Source organism: Netta rufina, assembly GCF_964035555.1.
Source record: "Netta rufina genome assembly, chromosome: 3".
Lineage (NCBI taxonomy): Eukaryota > Metazoa > Chordata > Aves > Anseriformes > Anatidae > Netta > Netta rufina.
This window is the reverse complement of record NC_140125.1, coordinates 72,611,985-72,634,019: the sequence shown is the minus strand read 5'-3', so window position 1 is coordinate 72,634,019 and position 22,035 is coordinate 72,611,985. Positions and strand designations below refer to the sequence as shown.

Sequence of the window (22,035 nt, the reverse complement as noted above, 5' to 3'; positions counted from 1 at the left end):
GTTTGGCCCTTGGGCTTTGCCCATCCTATCAAGCGATGGTGGTCTTCCAAAAGTGGTGCTCTTGGCCATGCTTGGGCTGAGCCTGAAACGCTGGGTGTTATGCGGGAGGGTATCACTTGGACTCGGCCAAAATCCTGGCAGGGTCAGCTCCGAAGATGGAGCCACAGGGCTCTGTTCTGCCTCTTTGGCTGTGTCTGAGCGCAGAGCCCGAGCCCTGGTGAAAAGCCCACCGAGGAGAAAGCTCTGGTGGCATGGGACGGGTGCGGGGTCAGGGTCCCACCACCACAGCCATGGTGCAAAGCCAGGCCCGGTGGCTGCTGCCGAGGAGGCTGTGTGGTGCTGTTACTCATGCTGCTGTGCCCTGTTATCCTTTGGGACTGCAATTTTTTAGGGGAAAACACAGGGAGAGCTGACAAGCGGGCACGAGCAGGGTGCCCAGCTGGGGAACGAAACGTGAGGAGCGCGCGGGCTCGACGATGACCGTGGCTGAAATTATTACATTTCTATCACTTTTGGGGGTCATTTTATTTAGGACAGCCAACTCCAAGCTCCCCTCACCACACACAAACCCGCCCACCCCATAACCCCCGCCCAGCCCGTGAGCGGCGCGGCGCTTCCGCTTCCTCGGCGGGGCCGCCATGGCGCTGCCGCCCTGCTTCCTCCTCCTCCTCCTCCTCATCATCCTCCTGCCCGGCCCCGCCGTGGGGCTGCAGGGGCTGGGTGAAGGAGCCGAAATGGCGGCCGGGCTGCCCGAGCTGGAGCTGCCTGAGCTGCCTGAGCTGCCTGAGCTGGAGCCACCCGAGCTGGAGCCCGAGTGCCGGCGGCTGCTGGGCGCCTTCGCCGAGGGCAGCGCGGCGCTGTCGGGGTGCCTGGCTCGCCGAGCCCGCCCGGTGCGGCTGTGCCAGGCGTGCCGGGGGCACTACAGCACCCTGCTGGGGCTCTACAGGGACATCGCCCTCGGGGTGCGGCGTGGGATGGGGTCTGGGTGCCGGGGGGCAGCTGCACGGCGCCCCTGTGGGGTGCGGGGGTGTGTGGCTGGGTGTTGGCTCGCTGCATGTGGGGTTTGGGTGCTGCAGGGGGGTGCGAAGCTGGGCTGTGGGTGGGTAATGTGCACAGGGGAGCACGTAAAGGGCTTAAATCCACTCGTGTGGGGTGAGGGATGTGGATGGAGCACGTAGTCCTGGCACCTCGCCTCCTGAAGGGTTCATAACGCAGCCAAAATGCCCTATATTTAAGGGTGGAGGCTGTCGCTGGGAAGCTTTCAGCACGGGGTTTGCATTGCCAAACAAATCCCAGCAGTTAAGATGTCTATGAGCTCATCACGGCCTCTGTTCTGGAGTACCGGCAGCCTAAGAGGGCAGGTTCAGCATTTCATCTGAAATGCACCTTAAAATCCTCCTTCAGTAGGCTTATGAATAACCTAGCTGAACGTCTTTAAGAAATGATACAGTTCTGTCAGATCCAGTTTGGGATTTAAAGTGTTTTTTCCCCACTCAGGAGTCAAGCTGGTGAGGAGGTTTCACAGTTTTAACTCGCTTCCTGAAGCCACCAGGGAGTTCTCTGCATAAACAACTGGGGAAACCTCTTTAAAAAGCAAACCCATGTTGAAAGAGAAAGGTGCTGGGTCTCTCATGTATCTCCCTGTGTAAGCAACGTGCTTCTCGCTAAAGAGATTCTTTCCTTGCGTGTCCCACGTTGCTTATCAAAGAGGCTTTTGGCAGCTTTGGCAATTTTGGGGAGTGCTTAAGGCAATTTAGCAGCTAGAAACCAGGAACCGGAGCATGGGAGTCAGGTGACTGGAGAGCGTGGTTTTCTGTCAGTGACTTGGGAAGAAATGAAAGCTCTGGAGGAGAAAAACGTTAGTCTGAGTTCTGATAGGGATGCTTCGTTTCCTCTTTGTTCTGTAACTGCTTCTGGAGTGATTCTGCATTTTTTACTCAGCTCCTTCAAATAAATCAGCAGTCTGATGAGAATGGTATCCTACCCATCGCTGGCTTGAGCTGGCTCCTGGAGCAGTTGTCCAGAACTGGATAAGTATGAGCTGGCTGGCAGAGAAGGCTCTGACTGTGTTTTCATGCATCTGTGTATTTTTGACCAACACACGTGCAGTCCTAGTAGATCTTCAAAGACCATGTGAACTAAGCTGTGTTGCTTGTAGGATGATTTGGAGGATCAGAAGATGTTTATTGTTCATTTGACTCTGCTCTAGAAATGACAATGTGATGAGATGCGTTCATTTAGCTGTGTTTACCTAAAAATACTTCTCAAACTCCCCTTCAAATTTTTAACACCTGATGGCTTTTTTTTTCCCCCTTTTCTTCTAGAATTCTTCTGAGAGCCACAATTGTGCCAAAAGCATCTTGACCTCAGACAGGCTGCAGGTAGTTGTGACCCTTTCAGAGTTCTTTAACGAAACATGGGAGGCAGCCAACTGTGCAAGTAAGTGACTCCTTCTACAGCTTTCAAGCCACTGTTAGGACTTAACTTAACTTTGGCCCTAAGATTTGCACAGATCAGAATTGTATGTATTTGTTTAAATGCATACAGCATATAACACACAGATCCTAAACTAGAGCAACTCCACTGAGGGCTACAGGAGGTTTTTATTGTGTAAGGGACACTGCCAAAAATCTGAGGGTGTTAGTCTGTATGAAAAACCAGAAGTTATATGTATTTGTTCCAGGCAAGCCTTTCAAAAGGAAGTTACATTAGAGTTGTTTGTGTTTGTGCAATCTGCAAACCCTGCTGGAGACTTTCCTTAGTTTTGTTGTAGCTTCTTCTGTTTTTCCCATCTTTCCTTGTCTTTTTTTTTTTTTTTTTAATTTATGTAAGAAACTTGGACTTTTTCGTTAATAAGCCAGTAACAGCAATGTTTACTTGTATCTGCATCCATGTGATTTCACTTCATGGGTGGAGGGTGTCCAAGTCCATCCTTGTGACTCGCTCATCCCCATGCTGATGGTGCTGTGCCATGCTTACAGATAGACTGCAGCTCTTGGCTCTTCCTCTGGCGTGGGGGGGAGGAAAAGCCTCAGAGCTCCCCTGAAAGCTGGTGAAATGGTCAGCACTTGTATTGAACAGCAATAACCTACACTCTGATTTCTACCAGTGTTCATGGTCCAGCTTTTCCCTGGGTGCCCCCCCTTTCATCTCTGCTTCTGATGCTTCTGCTGTCATATAATGGCTGTTACTGTTGCTGGGCAAAGCCAGATTTGCAGGGTAGAAAATAAAAGTAATGTCTTGTTTTATCTTAAAGTCCAAAGATAATTCAGACCCCCTCTTCAGAAAGCTCTTGATGATAGTCTTCATCTTTCACTTAATCAAGGCCAATTAATTCTGAGATATGTTCTCGATGAAGAGTTAGGTCAGCAGGTCTAAGACATCAATGGCAGGCAGCTAAGGAAAATGCAGTGTTGACTAGACCTGTCTTTTATAGTCGAGAGCTCTCTTTGCAAGAGTGGAGTGCCTGGGGCTTGTCAGCTATGGAAATGTTAGAAATTAGAATATCCTGATGTTTTTCTTTCTCTTTGACAGATTGTTTAAAGAACAACAGCGAGGGATTATCAAATTCTACTGTAGAATTCCTGGATTTATTCAATAAGTCTCTGACATGTTTTGAACATAACCTTCAGGTATTTATGCTGTCGTGTTTAAGAGAAGCACTAAATCCTCTAATTGCTAGCAAAATCTTGTTTATGCTGAACAAACTGCGGATACGTATTAGGCAAATAAAACTCTCAAGCTCGCCAGCAGTTTAGGCACATAGATCAGTGATCTGCAAAAATGTGGTTATTTACAGACTGAGAGCCTAAAATTAATTCTGATTGGTATTCACCTTGACTTCGTTTTGTATGTAATTGCAATGCTACTTCACATCAGAATTTCTGAATTCACAACAGTTGATAATTACATAGCAGGCAGACGTTATTGTACTTACTGTCACTTTTTCTACCTTTCTGTTGTCTTCTGACTTAACAGTTCAATCTTTAAATAACCTTTTGAGAACATAGACTAGTACAGAAACACCAGCTACCTTATATGATTGTTACAGTTCTCCCCACTAATGAAATTTTTGGTAGTCCATACCAGAAAGGCAACATATAGCACTTTGTAAAATAAACGTGGTGATTTTCCTTAAAAAAAAATACCCTAAATCACCTAAGCAAAGGCACATAATCTGTTTCAGTTGGAAACTAGCCAAGTTCTGGCATCATTCAATAGTAAAAATGGGAAATGATGGGTATGGTGCAATCTCTGAGGGAACCATCTGTGTTTTTTAATATTGATGATATCTAGGAAATGTGCCTGGGTAGGCGCAACATGGAGTGATCTGTCAATCAAGTATCCAAATTGGATCTTAACCTAGTGGTCAGTGGTTAGCTGATACAGTGATTGCTGGGCTTGGAATGTCTTTAGAGACCAGTTTCGTTTTCAAGTATGTTTTATGGCATTCGGTGATGGTGAAGGCCATAAATGAAAAGGGTTGTTTATTAGGGCAAAGTCTGTCGTGGTCAGAGTTGCTCAGCAGTAGCAACAGTTACTTGCCTATGGTCAGATGATCCACCTCGTCAAATGAAAAACAAAAAACACTTAAGGAACCCCCATCTGTGGCTCCAGAATAACACGTAGTTGCTTGCAGTTTTTCTCTTGTCTCTCATTCTGGGAGCTGGTACTTCTTAAAAAATAAAAACAAAAACAACAACAACAAAAAACAACACCTACTGATTCAAGGAACAGTTTGAGATGTATAAGCTGCCAAACAAAAAAGGATCTTGTCACTAGAGCAGCCCAATGAATTAGTGTTTTGGTCCCTTTTCCTCCTGTGTTGTCATGTGAGTTGTCTGTCTGGGCCTTTCCTCAATGTGGGGTGTTATAAACCTGGATTTTGGTTCAAGCTTGACTCTAGTTTTTGTAATTCCTTCAAACTCTGTATGAGTGCTGTTCTGTAACCCTAGGGACAAGCCATCAATGAGTCACCAAATAACTACACCGAAGTGTGTAAGAACTGCAACGGAACCTACAAGATGTTGAACGACCTCTACAACAACCTGCAGAAGCTGAACAGACACGGCAGTGAGTCTGGGCACTCCGCGCACTTGTGCATCGATGTGGAAGATGCGGTAAGTACTGTTCATACTCAACAGAGAGATCTTGTCATGGAGGTCTTCCTCAATCTGTGTTGTGTGCTTTTCTCGCTAGGAATTGCTTTTTCCCCATTGAGTTTGGGACCAGCAGCAGGCTGACGTCCAGTGGAAGGGAGGGAGCCCAGAGAGGCTGTTCTGTTAGGTCCTTGTCCCACTGTCAAGCAGTGGGAGCATGACTGAGGCTTCTGATTGCCTGAGCACATTCCAGTTTGAGTAGCTGCACTTTAATTTCTTGTTACAGTGAAGGGGCTGGATTTAAAAAAAAAAAAAAATCTCTTAATCTTCTGGCTTTTAATGCAAAGCTTTACTGCTATTGTTCTAGCCGGTGTGATAATTGATTCCCTATTACAGCAGCTGTTTCTAGGGGTCCTCGGTATTTGCGACCTGTGTTTGGAAGGAGCTTTGTTATATTGTGAGGTTTCAAGCAGTTGGGCAAAAAGAGCGTTACTGAATGTGTGAGATTAACCCCGTCCCCACAAACTGTCAGTGAGTTCTGCGGGAAATGGGCAACGTGGCAATGTCTACAGTATATCTGAGTATATATGTATTTTTTTTCTGAGGCTTGTTGAAGCTTTGATGTGAGATTTTTGGCTCCATTTAAATGGTGTGTTTCTACATTTCCAGGGATTTGCATGTGTCTGGGGGGAGATCTGTTCAAGTTGTTTTCTGAGGTCATGTTTGAGTGCTTGGATATCCTGAATATCCATATAGCCTTGAATCTCCTGAATATCCATACAATATTTTCTCCTTCACTGTTTCCTTATGTTTCCGTGTAGATGAACATCACTCGGAAGCTTTGGAGCAGGACTTTCAACTGCTCGGTTCCCTGCAGTGATACGGTCCCGGTGATTGCCGTTTCATCCTTCATCCTCTTCCTACCCGTTGTTTTTTACCTCAGTAGCTTCCTTCACTCGAAGCAGAAGAAACGGATACTCATTCTGCGTAAGTGCGGCCGCTGGCGCTGTGCTGTTGGAGTTGGGTGGTGCCAGGGACTCTCTTGGCTCTCGTGGGAGCAGGGGCCCAGCCGGCTCTGCCTGCAGCTGTGCTGACGGCGCTAATAGCGACTATTAGTCTGCTGCTGTCCCCTGAAGAAGGGTAGGGGAGAGCTTCAGCCATATCTTTTCATTAAAGTTTTTGGACGTGAACAGAAAGCTGTTTGCAAGTCTCTGGCGGATAAATAGAGGGGAGTGGAGAGACGAGTTTTGTGGAATTCTTTGTGTTTAATTTTCATATAATTTTTCCCTTTCTAGCCAAGCGTATCCAGTCAAATGCCAGTCTTGTGAACATCCAAGAAAAATACAGCTGAGCTGCAAAACAAAACCTGAGAACTGCTGCTGGTATACAGTGGGTACAATTGTGTTGGAATGAGGCCGGCACAAAAGAGGAGTTAATTATGGTTTAGTGTAATGATACAGAGCAACACAAGTTAAACAAAATGCTGTCTGACTTCTAAGCAAGGATATTAACAAACATGACAAGGCAGGGCTGTGTGACACTGTATGGACTCTGGCTTTGAAAAATCTGTGGTGTTTTTTTTTTTTTCAGTCTCAGGCTGAAGCTGGTGTTTTTCTCTCTTTCTTTGCGTGTTTTTTTTTCCTCTTTAATTTATCATATTTGGTTCACAGAAACCTATCTGAGGTTCTGGATCTTTTTGAGATGATTTTCACAGACAGGAAAAACTTGAAGTAATACTTGATGTTCCTGTTTGAAACGTTATTTCCATGTAACGCTCTGTCTTGTCAGACTTGGAACGGGCAGGAAACCTTGGAAAAAAAATAAAAAGTTCCCATCTTTTTGATCCTTCTCTCTAAAGTCATGCTGCTGCTCGGTTGATTGCAATGGTCACTGTGAAAAGCATGAAATATGCAGAGGAAGTGGTAATATATAATGTTCAAAGCCAGCAACAAAAGCAACAGAACTGCCAGTGCTAGACATGAATAGTAATCATTGATGACTACAGTATTCAGCTATCTCTGATATAAGTGGCATATTTAGTCATTTGCACACTTCAACCACTAAAATCTTCGCTTTTCAAATGTTATATTTTCAGAGGCTTATTCTAGGTGTCTGCCCAGGTCACCGGGAATGCATCATTGTTTGTCTGTTTATTGTGTTGTTTCCTTTGCCTTTAAAGTGTTGTTTTTTTTTTTTTTTGCTGTTGTAGAGAAGTGAGGTAAAGTCAAGTCACTGGACATGCTGGATTTCCTAGTCTAGAGCTTTCTGTGGCTTAATTCAGAGGTGTTTACAGGAGTGTGGTAGGGAAAAAATGATCCTTTCATGCGTAACATGTATTGTACAGGTAAATGAACCGGGAGGTTCATGCAACTTGAAAACTGCCTTGAAACACAATGGAGATACTGTGCTGGGAGTTCTTGACTTTCAAGAAGTAGTTCTAAAAATGATCCCTGAGAAACAGATGAATAATAAATAAATACAAGCATGTGGGATTCCAAAGCAGATAAAAAAAGCTGTACAATAACAGCAGGGATGGATAGTGCTGCCGACAGACAGTGGGTACAGTTCAACAAGCAGCAGCTGTAGCAATACCAGAGGTTCGGTTTGGCTGACGATGGTGCTAACTTGGGGGAGTGATAGGATTGAAACAATTTATAGCTGTACTTGACGTTAATGAATGGCTTTGCTCCAAAAATACCTGTTTTTATAACCGTAAGGTAAAACTACATGGCCGTATCATCTAAAAATCAAATTTCTCTTGAAACCTGTGTGTCTGACTGTGGTCAACAACTGTATGAAAGTCTTATGTATTTGACATGCATTTGAGCCTAGTTTGTTTAATTATTTCTTTGCACAAGGGCTCAAACCATACAGAATGGCTTAACAAAACAGTCCTAAAGTCATCCTAGTCACTGTGTTTTTTTGTTTTTGAGTCAGGACATGCTGTCAGTTTTAAAGTCAAGTTGGCACTGTGTTTAATATCAAGTAAAATGCTGTGTTAGTGATTGGCTCCATCCACATGACTGCTTTTTTTTTTTGCGTTCTATGACTGAGAAGTATTTATCTCCCTCTGTTAAACATGAATTACTAGGTCAACAGTCAGTTTGTTCTAGGTAGCTTGTAACAATAATAGAAAACTTTTTCTTCTGGTTATTATTCTATAAAGTTACTTTCTTGCGGCTGGGAGAGGCATGTTGCCTTTAGGAAAAAAGACATTTAATATTTTTTTATATCTGTTATTCTTAAACTTCAACTTTCTGGGACTTATTCAGCTGCCTGCTCTAATAGCATTACATCGATTTGGGACATCATATGATTGAGAGCTGTTCAAAACAATCTTTCATTCATGCAGATAAAGCCAGTTTGTATGTGCAGCACTTCAGAATGACAGCTTTTATACTGTAAGCGGTGGCTTTTTGAGCACATTCGTGTTAAGTAGGTCTCAAAGTCATTACTTTTGGATATGGTGGTTAAGCACTTTACAAAAAAAATAAAAAATAAAAAAAAATCAGCTTTTCTTATTTTCCTGGCTGCTAAGCCAAACGGAAATACTCATGTGACTTTTTTTTTTTTTTTTTTTTAATTTTAAAGCAGCAGTAATGTTTACACTTGAGATTTTAAATCTTTTCTCCACTATTTCTCCTTTTTTTTTTTTTTTTTTTCCAACTTTATGCTGCTAACTTGCTTTACACAGTTATGTTTTTGGTAGGATGCTTCACAGATAAATTGACTGAATTCTCTTTATAATCTTTCCAAGAGTAGTGTGGAAGCACTCACATGGTGTGTTTGAAGGAGAACTAACACTCATTTTGCTGCTAAACTTTCATCTTTGTTTATTTTTTGCCTTTTTGGTATTATACGTACAAAACAGTGAACTTTGGAAATACTGGTTGTTTGTATCCTTTTGTGCAAATCAAGATTTCTAACTGTGGGGTGGCACTTTGATTCGTATTTATACTTATTAGGAATCCTCTATAAATGCTGAGAGTCAGCTTTAATAAAGATTGTCAATAAACAGTGAACAGTGTGGTTTCTTAATTGCTCCATTTATGGTAGTTTTATATTCCTGCTGTTCGGGGTTTGTGTTTAGAGGCACCTGCTTATTATTCCTCATTATACCACTTGCAGGAAAACAGTATCGGAAGGACATTTCCAAAGCAGCACTGCAGTGAATTACAGAAGAAATGAATTAAAACTGCTGAGAAAGGGTGGAGTTTGAGCACAGTTAAATCCTGCTGAAGTATATGGAAAGGGTCTCGTTAGTTGCAATTGAGTTTATTGGACAGGTGTCTGGGTAAGGGTACTTGGGATAACTTGGTGTTTTTATGGGGTGGCTTTCAGTTACCTGCACCAGTCCCTCTTTCACCTCCAGCAGTCCTCCTGTTGAATTTCTGTTGGGCTGGAAGATTTTCTTAAAATGACAGTGCAGTGAGTCATGGTGGAGAGAGCTGGGTATCTCAGCTGACGACAGCATTGCACATTAGTAGTAGATGTGAATATCTCGAAGGCAAATTTAATCTCAGTTTGTCACAAAGGGACTTCCAGAAAGGCTGGGAAAGTATTACGCCAGCATTTGAGGTGCAGCTTCAGCTGGAAAACTAGGTACAGTTCTGGCTGCATGTGTTCTTGGGATTTGAAAGGTAATAAGTGTAAGAGAAGGACAGCAGGAGGAGAAGGGGATTGACCCAGTGAGTGGAGCGGAGGTGCAGGGAGTAATTGAGGGTGGGAATGGGTGTCTGGAAGCACACTCGGTAGCACTCTTCTCCCTCAGCATCTGCTTTGAAGTCCAAGGGGCTGCCTGGGGTGCTTCTGATTTGTGCTGGCAAACATAAACACGTGGGAGCAGCCACAAGGACATCTGCTGCTCTGGGGCTGCAGTGGGCTAGGATGGACTTCCATACCTTGCACAGATTAGAGATAGGGAAAGAGGAATAATTTTGGCCTGTGGGATTTGTGTAACTTTCAGCCCTAAACAGAAAAGAAATTAGTTGTTTCTAGACAAAACAGCTTCCTTGTCCATCTTTCCTGTTGAATCCTGACTTTGATGTATTTGTGATGCTAACTCTTGTTGTCATCAGTGTTTTCTATGGGATCTCCACTCCATATAGATTTTGCCAGATTGCTTATGCTGTGGTGAGGCTGTCTGCTGTCAGGGAGCGCTTTCCTCTTTCACATAAGCCTTAACTGTGTTTCTTTTCCTCTTGGCAGCTCTACTTTGAGAACACTGGAGGTCACCAAGTCCAACTCCCTGCTCAAGCAGGACCATCTCTAAAGCTGGATCAACTTGCTCAGGACTCACAGCTGTGTTTGGTTCCCACAATTTTGGGTACTGCTGGGTTCTGCTCCAAGCAGGCCGTGCTTTAAGCTCCCCAACACACAGGGGCGCAGGGTGAATGCCACAGCTTGGAGAAACAAATATGAGAACCTGATGTTCCCTGCTGCCAGCCCACTGTGGATAAAGAATGCAGGAATACTTTATACTTTGGTGTAGCTTTGAAAGGAGTCTGTGGTTTGAAGTGTGGGCTGTGTTTGTTTTTTTATTTATTTCTGAGCATCTCACAAATAGAAGTAGGACTGACCAGGTGGCAGGAGGGCAGGGATGCTGTTGCAGTGCTTTGCAATCAAACGCAAAGTTACAGAGTTAACTAATTATTTTTTTTTCTTAATTACTTGTTGAGTCTTGGTGGAAATAAGTTAAATAGTTAAAGGAACCGTGAAATCTTCACCTACTCCCATCTAAGGTGAAAATGTTGGAAAGCTATTTCAAATATTTAATAGCAGAGAGACACTTGCTAGTAGCTCGGTTGAAGTTTTAACTTTTAATACTGAAAATTCCACTCTAGTGCCAGCGCAGTAAGTATCATGGATTGCTGCAATTAAGCCAGTGCCTTAAGTTATTCATAATACTCTTTCTGGGCAACATTCCCACCTGCTTAATCTCTGCTATACAAGCGTTTATTAGAACTGACTGTTGAAAACACCAAGCTAAATCAGACACTAAAAAAAAAAAAAATAATAAAAGAAAAATCAATCAATATGATGCCCTAAACTGGTTTAATGTGTCTTTCCTCTTCAATAATCCTGCACGTTACTGATTTATTTGCTGCAATGAACATGCCATTCAACCAAAACAAGATTAGCTGAGAACACCACAGCATTAAGCACAGAGCAACTTTAATGCTGCTTTACATTTCATTGTAATGCTCAGCACTTACAGTGTTGTCTCTTTCTTTCCTCTGTAATAAAGAGTTTGTGTGAGGATCACGAAGGGCTCTGGAGTGTTGTTTTGTTAAAGCATTTGAAGCAATAGCTTTGAGTCTTGAGTTGCAATGCAGCAGCTCCTTCATCCAACTGTAAGTGGAACCAAACTGGTGAGCAGGATTAATGCATGAATTTCTATTCCCTGCAGGATTTTTCCGGGGTTAACCATGAAATAAATGGCTTATGTCAAACTGATCTAGGTTAAGACAGAGAGCACAGCCACTGGCAATCAGAATATTCCTTTGGACTTCATTCAAAAAAAAAATTTTTTTTAGTAGCATTTGGAACAGTAGCAATCTACTGTGCTGCTGGAAATGCACACTGCAGCGAGCAGGCGTCTTGGTTTTATGCAGAGGAGTCCTGGGACTGATGTGGTAAGGACAGATGACTTCCAAAGCAGTCTGTGGAAAGAGTCAGGAAAATAGGAATGACAGAAGTATCTTATACCTGGCCAAGCTGTAAAAACAACACCTGGCTAGGTATAAGGCAAAGTCTGAAGACTGTAAGCTCTCCAGCTTCCAGGTAAAACTCTGTGCACCTGTCTTCCTATTACAGGGGCAATCCTCGACTGGGAGTGTGTAAAGGCAGTGGGTTTAAATTACTTTGTTGTATTTTCATTTTCCCTGTCATGGAAAGAATGCTTTAGATAGTAACATTCCCTTCTTGATGATTAAGAAGCAAGTTGTATTTGTTTGGACATCCATATATTCTCCATAGTTCTAAAAAAAAAAAATAAATAAATAAAAATAAAAAAATTTCCAGGGATGCTGCTTGCAGTACAATGTTATTTTTCATTTTCTGTGGAAGACTATGATAAGTTGCACGTGTATACTTCAGCAGCTTTTTGTGTCTTGGAGTCAAGACTTGGACTTAAGTATTGCAAAAGTGTGCTGGACTGGGAGCAATTAGTCAAACAGAGAAATGAGAAAAAGGTCAAAAGCGTGTTTGCATCGTGCTGGGAGAGGTTTTCAAATGTGGGGTTGTGACTCTGATGCTGGAATGTGCATGTTTCTTTTGGCGAATGCTGCTTTTTTCCCCCTGTTGATCAGAACAGAGAATCGAAAGTGATCTGGCAAAGGGAGAGTCAAGAGATTCAAGGCAGCTGTTTCTGGAGGAGGAAATGGGCTCTAAAAGTGTGCAGCCTCACTTTACATGTCTCCATTGAAAAAAATAGTCTGAAGATGCTTTCAGAATGTCTGCCTGGAAGGGGAGTGCTGGGGTGCAAAGAGAGGGCTAGCAAGTATTGGCAAAGATGCTAGCTTGCCATTAATATGGCAGGTTTTCTTGGAAAAACAGAATCTCAAACTGAAAGGGATGGAGCACCCAGAGGGGAGCATGTGTGCTTGGAAGGGAGAATTTCCTTCAGAACAACTGGTGTAAAGCTGGTCATGGGATGAGTAATAGTCATTTGTACGAAATATGGCAGTGCCTTTTTTTTTTTTTTTTTTCTCTCAGTTATCAGAGGACACCACAGCACCATTTACTCTCTTGTCCAGGCTGCACAGGTATTTGCCATGATTGCATTTATCAGTGCGATTTAGCTGCTTTGCAATGCAGCAGACTTTCACTAGTACAGAATATGCTTTGTTATCTGTTCCACAGATAAGCAGTATAAAAGGTGTATGTACACACATAAGGGTGTATTTATATATAAAAGAATATGTATGCTTTACTGTAGCCACTTGTGTGAGTTACTTTAGGTCTGCTCATGAGCTCCCACATGTGTTTTATTAAAGACCAAGTGGTCTGTGTGGTCTCCTAAATCATGGCAACAGAAGCACTTGGACTGACCTGCCTGGTGTCCAAGCAAATGTCAGGAGAAGGGACAGTGAGAAAGAAGGAACGAGGCAGAAACAAGCAAGAGTGCTCAAGAGAAAGCAGGATCGAATAGTCCTGGGAAAGCCTCTGCCCTGCCTTGGCTTGTATAACGGGGACTTATACAACACGTAACCCAATCTGACCCTGACCCTGCCAGTGTTCAGGGACTATATTTTTACTGAGATTAAGCTTTTCTTTTCTTTCTTGGCTTTCAGCTTGCCTTTTGGCTGTCTGGCACGGCCGAGGCTACCTCACCTCTTTGTTCCTTTGACACTTGGTGTGTGCCCAGCCACCCCCCCGTGCCCTGCAGCAGTGCTCACCAGGGACGGCCTGGTGATGGCTGCAAACTTGTGCCCCATTTTCTCACAAACAAATCATCCTGCCTAAAGACAGGCCCAGCTCAGGCTGCCCATGGTGGTGCCCCCCATTTCCAAACCTCTGGGGGGTGTAGATGGCACTGGGCACGTGCAGCCCTGTGCCGTGGTGAGGAGCTCCTGCTGACTGCCTCACCTCCTGCTCCCCTGGCCTCCTGGGGACCATCTTAGAATCACAGAATCACGAAGGCTGGAAAAGACCTTCAAGATCTCCCTTCCTTCCGGGTCTGTGTGGTCCTCTCTTTGTCTTTAGAGTGGGGATGAGCTTTTTCCCTAGCTAGGACACAGGTCGTGGATGTGATGTGGGTCTATACCACTACCTGGACGTTGATTGCCACAGGGTGTTTTTTGGTCTCACCTTTGAGCGTCATGGTTTTAGCTTGCTCTCATCTCAAGCTGCCTGGTTTTACACTTGCAACTTTAAAGCATCTCTCCCTGGGATAGCTGTCCCCACCTCTGTGGCACCATGGAGGAACAGGTAGGAATTCCGAGGGGAAAAATGCTAAACATTTTCCCCATTATTGACTTAGGAGTTCAAACCCAGCCTTTAAAAATGTGCTAAAATCCACTGACCCAGAGTACTGTGCAGCTGTTAGGGTCAATGCAGTGAGTGTCTGGCTGTCCCTGGCTGGTGCTGTAAACCACACCAGCCTCAGCCCCTCTGACCATTTCTCCTGGCTTTAAAATCTTCCAGCAACACCTTTCAGGTGTTTTGCTGTGTTCCCAGGTCTTGGTGGCATATCTCCCTGCTCTGAAGTCCATGATCTTCACGGCTTATACCACCGATGTGGTAACATTTGCCATCCCAGGATGGTTTCTTCATCCCACGGTTCTCACTCTGTCTTTAATACTTGCTGTCCTGATTCAGGCGGGTGGGTGCAGCTCCCTGTGATGCCATCAGATGGGAGCTGGGTTCTCGTGATAATGCAGAAATGACCACGGCAGCCTTCCCAAGGAAGCGTTGCTCGGCCAGCTGAGAGGGAGAGCAGAGACTTGTAATCACTGGGGGCTGAAAGCAAAGAGAAGTCTGTAGCTTTGAAGGGCAAAAGATACTGTTGGAGGTGAAAGCAGATTTATGTAGACTATCTCCCAAAATGCTGAGCAAAGACAATCTTGCAGCATAAGCATTTTAACATTTGATATTTTGCAGCATGAGCAGATTGTGGATTTGTACGAGGAAGAATTGTTTAACCCTCACCAATACCCAAATGCTTCAGAAAGAGCTTTCCACCTGAACACGGATTCTCTTCCCAGTCGCACATCCAGCAGGAACTCCAAGTTCACAGTGACTGACCATGACAAACACTCGAACTTTGCAGGCTGCCAACCCTGCTCCTTCCTGCACTTGTAGCACGCTGGGACCTACGTCTTCAGTGTTTGAGCTAACTCTTCTGGACCACCTACCACATCTAGAAGGCATCAAAGCTGGGAAAACCTGTGTTTTCTTCTCTAGTATGACTCATAATTTATGAATGCTTCAATTCAGGATTTGCATTTTTTGTTGTTGTTGTTTTTTTTCCCCAGAGGATTATGCTGACTCAGCTGAGAGTGCTGAGTACAGGAACGGTATTGTCCTTTACCTGATCAGGGCAGTAATTAAACTGCATGTTATCTTGATGGTGTGATGCTATGAAACTCATCTTTTTATTCACACTAGAAACTCATTCCAAGGGGACAATAAGCATAAGATAACAGGGACAGGTATCTAAGTGACAGGAAAAAAATATATATAAATAAATATATATATATATTTCTTTTTCTGCTAAGTGCATCTTGATTTCAGAGCACATTACCTAGCTGCTGCACTGTGAGTCAGACAATTCATGAAGTGGGTTGCACAGATTGTCTAATTTACTCACTTCCAGGGTCTGAGGGGGTTGATAAGGGAAAAGAAAAAAAAAATATGTTAGAGATTGTTAGATCTAAGACTAAGAGATCCCATCTTACTGGTAGGAAAAAAAAAATATATATATATATGCTGCTAAAAGGAGATAAAAAGAGCATAAATTCCAGTCAGATGTGCCTCTCGTGAAAAATGACTAATTAAATGACATCGGTAGCTTAAAAATAGACCTTGCTTTAATGGGAAAATATTTTAGAGGTCATTTAAAGAGAAATCAAAACCCAGGAAAGATGAGCAAGTACGACTGCCTGCCTGGGCTTTGTTATTTCTTGGAAGTAAATCTCATTTTGGGGGCAGTTTCAAGAAGAGTGGCAAAGCCCAGCACACGTACAATAGCCACACTCACGTGAGCAAGCGCCGTGCGGCCTTACAGAAAGCCCGTGGAGGTCAGAAAACAATGAACTGAGCAGTGGATAAATGAACTGAGCAGTGGGGTGAGGAGTACAGGAGGGCAACCCTGAACCCAGCCCATAGGAGCTGCTGCCCTGGGCCAGCACTGCTCCTGCAGCCTGCCTCCAGTCTGCGCTGCCTTGCGCTCCGTAAATAATCTTTATCAGTTTCTGTGGTCCACCCCAGTCATGGTTTCATAAACCTCGGCCATTTCTCTTCTGCAGTTGCCCCAAATAGATGTTTCTCAGACCACGTGCCCGAACACCTGCAGGATGAGGTTCGGTTTAAATTTAGTTTACGTGCTGAAAACATGAAAAGGATTAATGCAAAGGGGAAGCGTTTGATCTCTTTGACCAAATAACCATATCAAAAGCTCTTTTCAATGCCTTTTGTTGAAACATATAAAAGTCATGAACTCCCAGGCTTCTAGCCAAATACACCCGAGTCTATGGGCCAGGTTGTTGCCCAGTGTAAGCCAGTGTCACTCTGCTGATCTCCGGGGATATGAAGTGACTTTCACCATGTTTGGACCCAGCCTCCGGGGATTAGCAAGGTACTTGTATGAGCAGTAATGCTGATCAGCCCGCAAAGAAGTGGGACAAACGGGTTTGCAAGCCTGTGAATGTAGCTGAGAGGGAAAGCTAGCTCCTGAAGTAAAATAGATATTATCCCCAAGAGGAACTGACAGATTATCTTTGAGATGATTAACAGGAATAGGATTAAAAGCATTACTTTAATCAAAGCCTCTCTTTGCTCTGAATACTTTGGTGTTGACTTCCTGCTTAGCGCCAGCCGAGGTGGCTCCCCTGTAAAGGAGAAGTTCCCTTTAGCTCTCACTTTGATAGCAGCAAAACTTGATGGCAGAAATTCCTCCCCCTCCTGAGCTGCGCCAGTGGTCTGAAGAGGAACAAGGAGGTACCTTACCCTATTTTTCCACCCTGTCCTTTACTTCAGAGGTTTTCCAGCTTACTTGGAGGGGTTACTGATGGTTCCTGAGCTGGGAACCATGGGGGAGCCACGATGCTGAGGAAATCCCTGCCGAAATGGGAGTGGAGAGCAGTGCATGGGATGCTCAGAGCAGGTGTCCCAGCAGCGGTCCAGCTCCCCACAGCTGCATGCCCACAGCAGGACAGCCAGCACAGCTCCTGGAGTCCATGGAGCTGGAGAAACTTCTCCTGGTGCCCTGTCTGCAGCTGCTTCTGCCCACATTTCACGCAAGCCCGTGACAGTGGTGCAAGCATCCCTCCTCAGTAGGGTCTCACAAAATTGCAGCCTGGCAGCACGGGATGTGGCCATGGTGCTGGTGAGCCCCGTGCTCCTCTAACGCAAGAAGATTTTCTTTCCCCTTGGTACCAAGGAGTTTTATGCCGAACTGACAGCATAAGACTTTCCGGCAGAATAATTTTCCTGGAAGATTAAGAAAGTCAAATATTTCTTAGGATCTCTATCATGTCTGAAATCCCCTTATCCTGCATATGAATTGCTTTTTTTTTTTTTTTTTTTTCTTTTCAAATCGACAAATGCACCGATGCTGAACCCACTGCTTTCCCTCCCAGCTGTTGCTGCTTAGCTGCTCTCCTCTCTACTTAAAAACTTTTTTTTTTTTTCTTCTTCTTTTTTATTATAGAGAGAGCCCGAGGGAGGTCAGATGGAGCATAAGTGCCCTGCTTTTTTCTTTCATTAGCACAAGTGATGGCTACCCATGGATTTCAAATTTGTTTCAGCTCTTACTGGGAGCTCTTTGCAACCTGAAGCAGGGATTGATTGTCGGTGAAGAGGCTCTGCAATAACAAAGACAGAAGTCATACAGCAAAGGTCTGACATGTGAGCTGTCAGAGGTGATGCCACCAGCAGCTGACCTATCATAAGACCTCCGGGAAAAGCCACCGGGCGCCGTGCTTGGGAGTTTCTAGTGCCCTGCTCCCCGCTAGTTTGTGCTTGGAAACAGATTGACTAACATAATAGAGTGATTTTGTAATCTGTCATAATACCATAAGCTACAGATCCACAGACTTTGACCCCTCGCAGGTATAATGAGCTCCTTTATTCAGCTGCACATGCTCTCTCGATGGGGGAGGAAGGGGGGGGCTTTTTCTAATTATATATCCAAAGCATATGTTTTGCCCAGAAACAAAGCATTATATTCATTAGCAAAATCCTATAAGCTAGGCTCTTTTTATTAGCCAGTTAACTAATTGACAGTTAAGAACGTGTATTAATATCACGGTGTAACCATGCAGTCACTTAAGCTGACAGCTTTATTAAAATCGTAGCATTGCTCTTCTAAGTTGCTGCAGCAGGAGGCTGTAGCATTTGCATCACAAACCTCAGTGTTCGGAAACGTTGGGTGCAAAAAAAATAAAAAAAATCGATATATCATCACGCAGGCTCAGCCTCGTGGCTGTCATCTCCCTTAGTGCTTTGACAGGACTGGCAAGGAGCGCTGAAGGTCCTCAGGTCCTCGCATTGTTCTTTAAAAATCTGCTCAATCAATTTTAAGCAGGTCTCGGGAGCACGCCGAGCAGATGTTGGTGCATTTCCCTTCTCCGTTCCTGATTCAGAAAGGGATCTCACTGGAAGAAATGCCCTGCTTGCACAGCCTCTGCCTTTGGCTTATAGACCATTATCACCCAGTGTCGGAGGTGGAAGATGGAGAATACAGTATGAAAACACACAGCGATGTTTTCACAGGTCTTTATTTCATACACCTTGGCAGAAAACAAGGGAAAAATGTTTGCTGAGCTGGTTGGTGAGATCGCTAGGCAGGATACTCCCCTTGCTGATCCTGGAGTGCTGGCCTAGCCTTTTCCATGGCAAAGACGTGCATGTGTGGCCCTGCCCTCACTAGATCAGGCTAAATCCCGTTGATTTTACTTTTCTTTCTGCCCCCAATGAGCAGAATAGCAACAGGAGATGCTATTTAGGGCGAGCACGGGGACGGGTTGCCCAGGGAGGTGGTGGAGTCACTGTCCCTGGGGGTGTTCAAGGAGAGGTTGGACGTGGTGCTTGGGGACATGGTTTGGTGGGTGACAAACCTTGCATTGGTGTCCATCAGGCAAGAGTGTCAGTGGGAGTTTTGCCTGATCACTGGCAGCATGATTGAGGTTACTGAGAAATAAATGCAATGTCAGGGAAAGCTCTTCTTAACCATTCAAACAGCATTTCTTAATGAAAAACAGGCACAGCTGTGGTGTTAGGCTATGCTAAGCTGCTGTAACTTGGGCCAGGCTTGTGGGGTGGGCTATAATATCACACTTGCTGAGCATTTTCTGAGCAGCAGAGGAGTAAACAATACCTCTAATGCGAAACCAGAGGTGAAATGAATTAGGTGATGATAACCCTTTAAGAAAGAAAAGGTATTTTGTGAGTTTCTGTGCAAAGACCTTTTGAGCTCTAAGCTTTATAATCAGCTTGGAAAATAGTTTAACCCACAGGATCTTTGTGACTTACTTCTGTCTTCCCCAGTTTACAAGGTCAACCATCAAAACAAACGTTGTTTGAAGAGCTCCAAACATCAGGCGGCAAGGACAATTTATAAACCATTTCCCATTTCTAAAGGCGATGCCACTGCACCGTTTGTAGGCTATGATTAATACCATGGCATAAAATAGTTAATTTAAACAAAAAAATGGGAAACTCGGAGCAAAAAAAAAGGGGGTGCTTTTCAGATAATCCACTTACTGCGTCTTTGTTGTGCCTATCGTCATAATACCCCTCAGTCCCAGTTGCTGGATTTAGCCACCACGCTTTCTAATTTCCAGAGAGGCAGCAGCAGCACTCCAGCTTTCATCGTTAGTGTTCCCAACAGGAGTGCTCTGTCCTGATGCCTTTGCAGCCCTGCAGCAAAGTCTGCACCTCCGCAAGGGCTGAACCTGGGGGCATGCTCCCCTTGTGAGGCTGGGGAAAGGTAAAGAAAAGGAGGGAGGGGAGAAAAAATAAGAAACAAGAGAAAGACAGGGAGAATAGAAATAGAGGAAGAAGAGAAAGAGGAGTTGGTCTTCACCTAGGGCCTAGAAAGACTGGAGAGAGACCTCCCTTGGAGAACCTGCATTTTGGACCTAGCTCTGTGGAAAACCCCAACCCCTAATGAACTGCTCAGCGTTCCCATTCCCAGAATTATCCCCCCCACCCTATGGGAAAGAAAAAAGTAGGCCAAAATGCCAACTGAATTGGTTTCTGATATAACTTGTTCCTTCTTCAGATTTTCTTCTGAGGGTAAGACTCCGGGGAATCACAGCCCAAATTTTACAGATGAGCTTATGATGTGCATAAGCTCTTATTTTCCCACTCTTCTGGTTTTTCTGGCACCATACTTTGCTCAGGAGTGTTGTGTGTGTTTTTTTCTGTTTGTTGCTGTTGTTTGGTTTGTTTGTTTGTTTATTTGTTTATTTGTTTTCCTTTTCCCCCTGACATTAATCCCTATAAAACTGAGATATAAGTTCCCAGCAACTTGCTCTAGTAACTTCTGTCCTAAATTTGTCATCTCTCAGTAGGAAATGCCCCCAATTTCCTGCCATTTTTAATTACAGATGTGAACTACAGTCAGACGTGAACCACTGAAAGAAGTTATTTGATGCACTGCCCATGCAAGCTCCACTTCTCTGTCCTACAGATCTTCTGCCATCACTGCCCTCCAGTGCTCCTCCACTGCCTCCACCATCCCCTTGCTATCAGCCTGGCCAAATCCTTGCACCTATTCAGGAGTGGATCTACGGAAGCTTTTGTGGAAATCACTCCAAAATGTTGGGAAGCATGTCAAGGAGAAGGCATTACATGGCTTTTCTCATCTCTCTTTGGAAACAAATCAGGCATCGGGTACACCAGAATGTGATAAACCCAACCAGAGGGAGTCACACACTTGTGGGTGCCCCAAGCAGAGGTTAAAAAATGGGACTTTTCTTCCTCATATGGTCATGTTAGATGTGTTGAACAACTGAACTCCTTTCATTGCCATTGAAATCAACATGTAAATCCAAAGGTGACAGGTCTACTCCAGTCCCAGGGTGGATCATGGGGCCATTTATTTGAATCTGGCTTCTCTGCCAGAAACAAGTAAAATAGCAGCAATAAAAAATGCTAGCAGTGGTGTTTGCAGGGCAGTGGATGCGGGTGTCCATGCATCCTAGTACATCTAGCTGGAGGCATCTTCCCTCCTGTAGTGTATTTCTCTTCATGAGATCTTTTTTGTTTCATAGGTGTTTAGGCTGGTTGCACACAACCTCTGCTGACTGGAACTAATTGAACTGACCACGTTGTGTCACGAAACATGCACACAGGAAGAATATTTCTAAAACAGCTGGGCCAAATACAAAGGCTCCTGTGTGACATTGCCTGCAGAGTGGAGAAGGCTGAGAGACAAGAAGCAGGGGTCTTGCTTGCATTGCTACTGAACATAGCCTGAGGGGGGCCACAGCTACATGCACAGTGCAGATCCTGCTGCCTGGCTCAAGCCTGTAGCTTTTCCACGGCTACAGGTGCTTTTGAAGCTCTTACAAAGAGCTGTTTTGTTAGTAATGCCCATTTCAATGAAATATGTCATGCAAATCTGTTATCTTCTCTCCTTCCCACCTGAACACACTAAGAGCATTCTTCCTTTCTTGGTTTAATGACCCAGATACGGTAGACTTACATAAAGTCACATTGCATTTTGGTGGAAACCGATATACTCGCAAAAATGGCAAATTGTAATCCGTCACCGTCTTATCAGAGGCGTTTGGCAATGGCATGAGCTGGAGAGCTCCCCACGGCTGTGTTTGATTGCCATCTGCCGGCCATTGCCCACCTCTGGAAATTCCTGCTCCGGATTCCCTCGGCTTGTAGGAAGGCAGTTCACCACCTCACAGAAGTTGAGGAAGGTCATGACATCTAGGTATGAGTTCCCGCAGCTTTAGGCATCTCTGCTAAATGATCATTTCCATTTCACAGGTTGTAAAATCTTACATTCAGATTTGAAACCGCCTATTTGTTACACCAGAAATGTTCTAAGTTTCACCATTCCTACTTGCTAAAACAGTCCGACTGTCATCATTGGTGCCTTACTAGATCTGTAGTAGCTGTTCTTCTGTGGAGATTATGGGATTTTGTCAAAGCTCTGTCTTTCTCCTGACCTGGCACGTCCTCTTCTTGATTCACTGAACTGTATGGTCCACTCAAGCTGCTCCTGATAAAAGCGCAGGTGTGCTGCTAGGTA

At 44.3% G+C, this 22,035-nt stretch overlaps 1 protein-coding gene across 2 annotated transcripts; it reads left to right on the top strand.

The window, feature by feature from the left end:
* The first annotated feature begins 645 nt into the window (after positions 1-645).
* Positions 646-11,249, top strand: OSTM1 (osteoclastogenesis associated transmembrane protein 1). Of its 2 annotated transcripts, XM_084283616.1 has the most exons (7): positions 646-962; positions 2,325-2,439; positions 3,535-3,632; positions 4,956-5,120; positions 5,921-6,086; positions 6,395-6,488; positions 10,308-11,249. In XM_084283616.1, exons 1-6 carry the CDS (start codon positions 735-737, stop codon positions 6,448-6,450), a joined length of 828 nt encoding a protein of 275 aa, XP_084139742.1. In that variant the 5' UTR covers positions 646-734; the 3' UTR covers positions 6,451-6,488; positions 10,308-11,249. The 2 variants fall into 2 exon arrangements, with proteins under 2 accessions (XP_084139742.1, XP_084139741.1); XM_084283615.1 differs by lacking the exon at positions 10,308-11,249 and having other exon boundaries at positions 6,395-9,079.
* The last annotated feature ends 10,786 nt before the right edge of the window (positions 11,250-22,035 follow it).

Coding starts and splice junctions, on each gene's coding strand:
- OSTM1 (XM_084283616.1), top strand. CDS start 735: ATGGCGGCCGGGCTGCCCGAGCTGGAGCTGCCTGAGCTGCCTGAGCTG. Junction 2,440..3,534: donor GGAGGCAGCCAACTGTGCAA/GTAAGTGACTCC, acceptor TCTCTTTGACAG/ATTGTTTAAAGAACAACAGC. Junction 5,121..5,920: donor GCATCGATGTGGAAGATGCG/GTAAGTACTGTT, acceptor GTTTCCGTGTAG/ATGAACATCACTCGGAAGCT.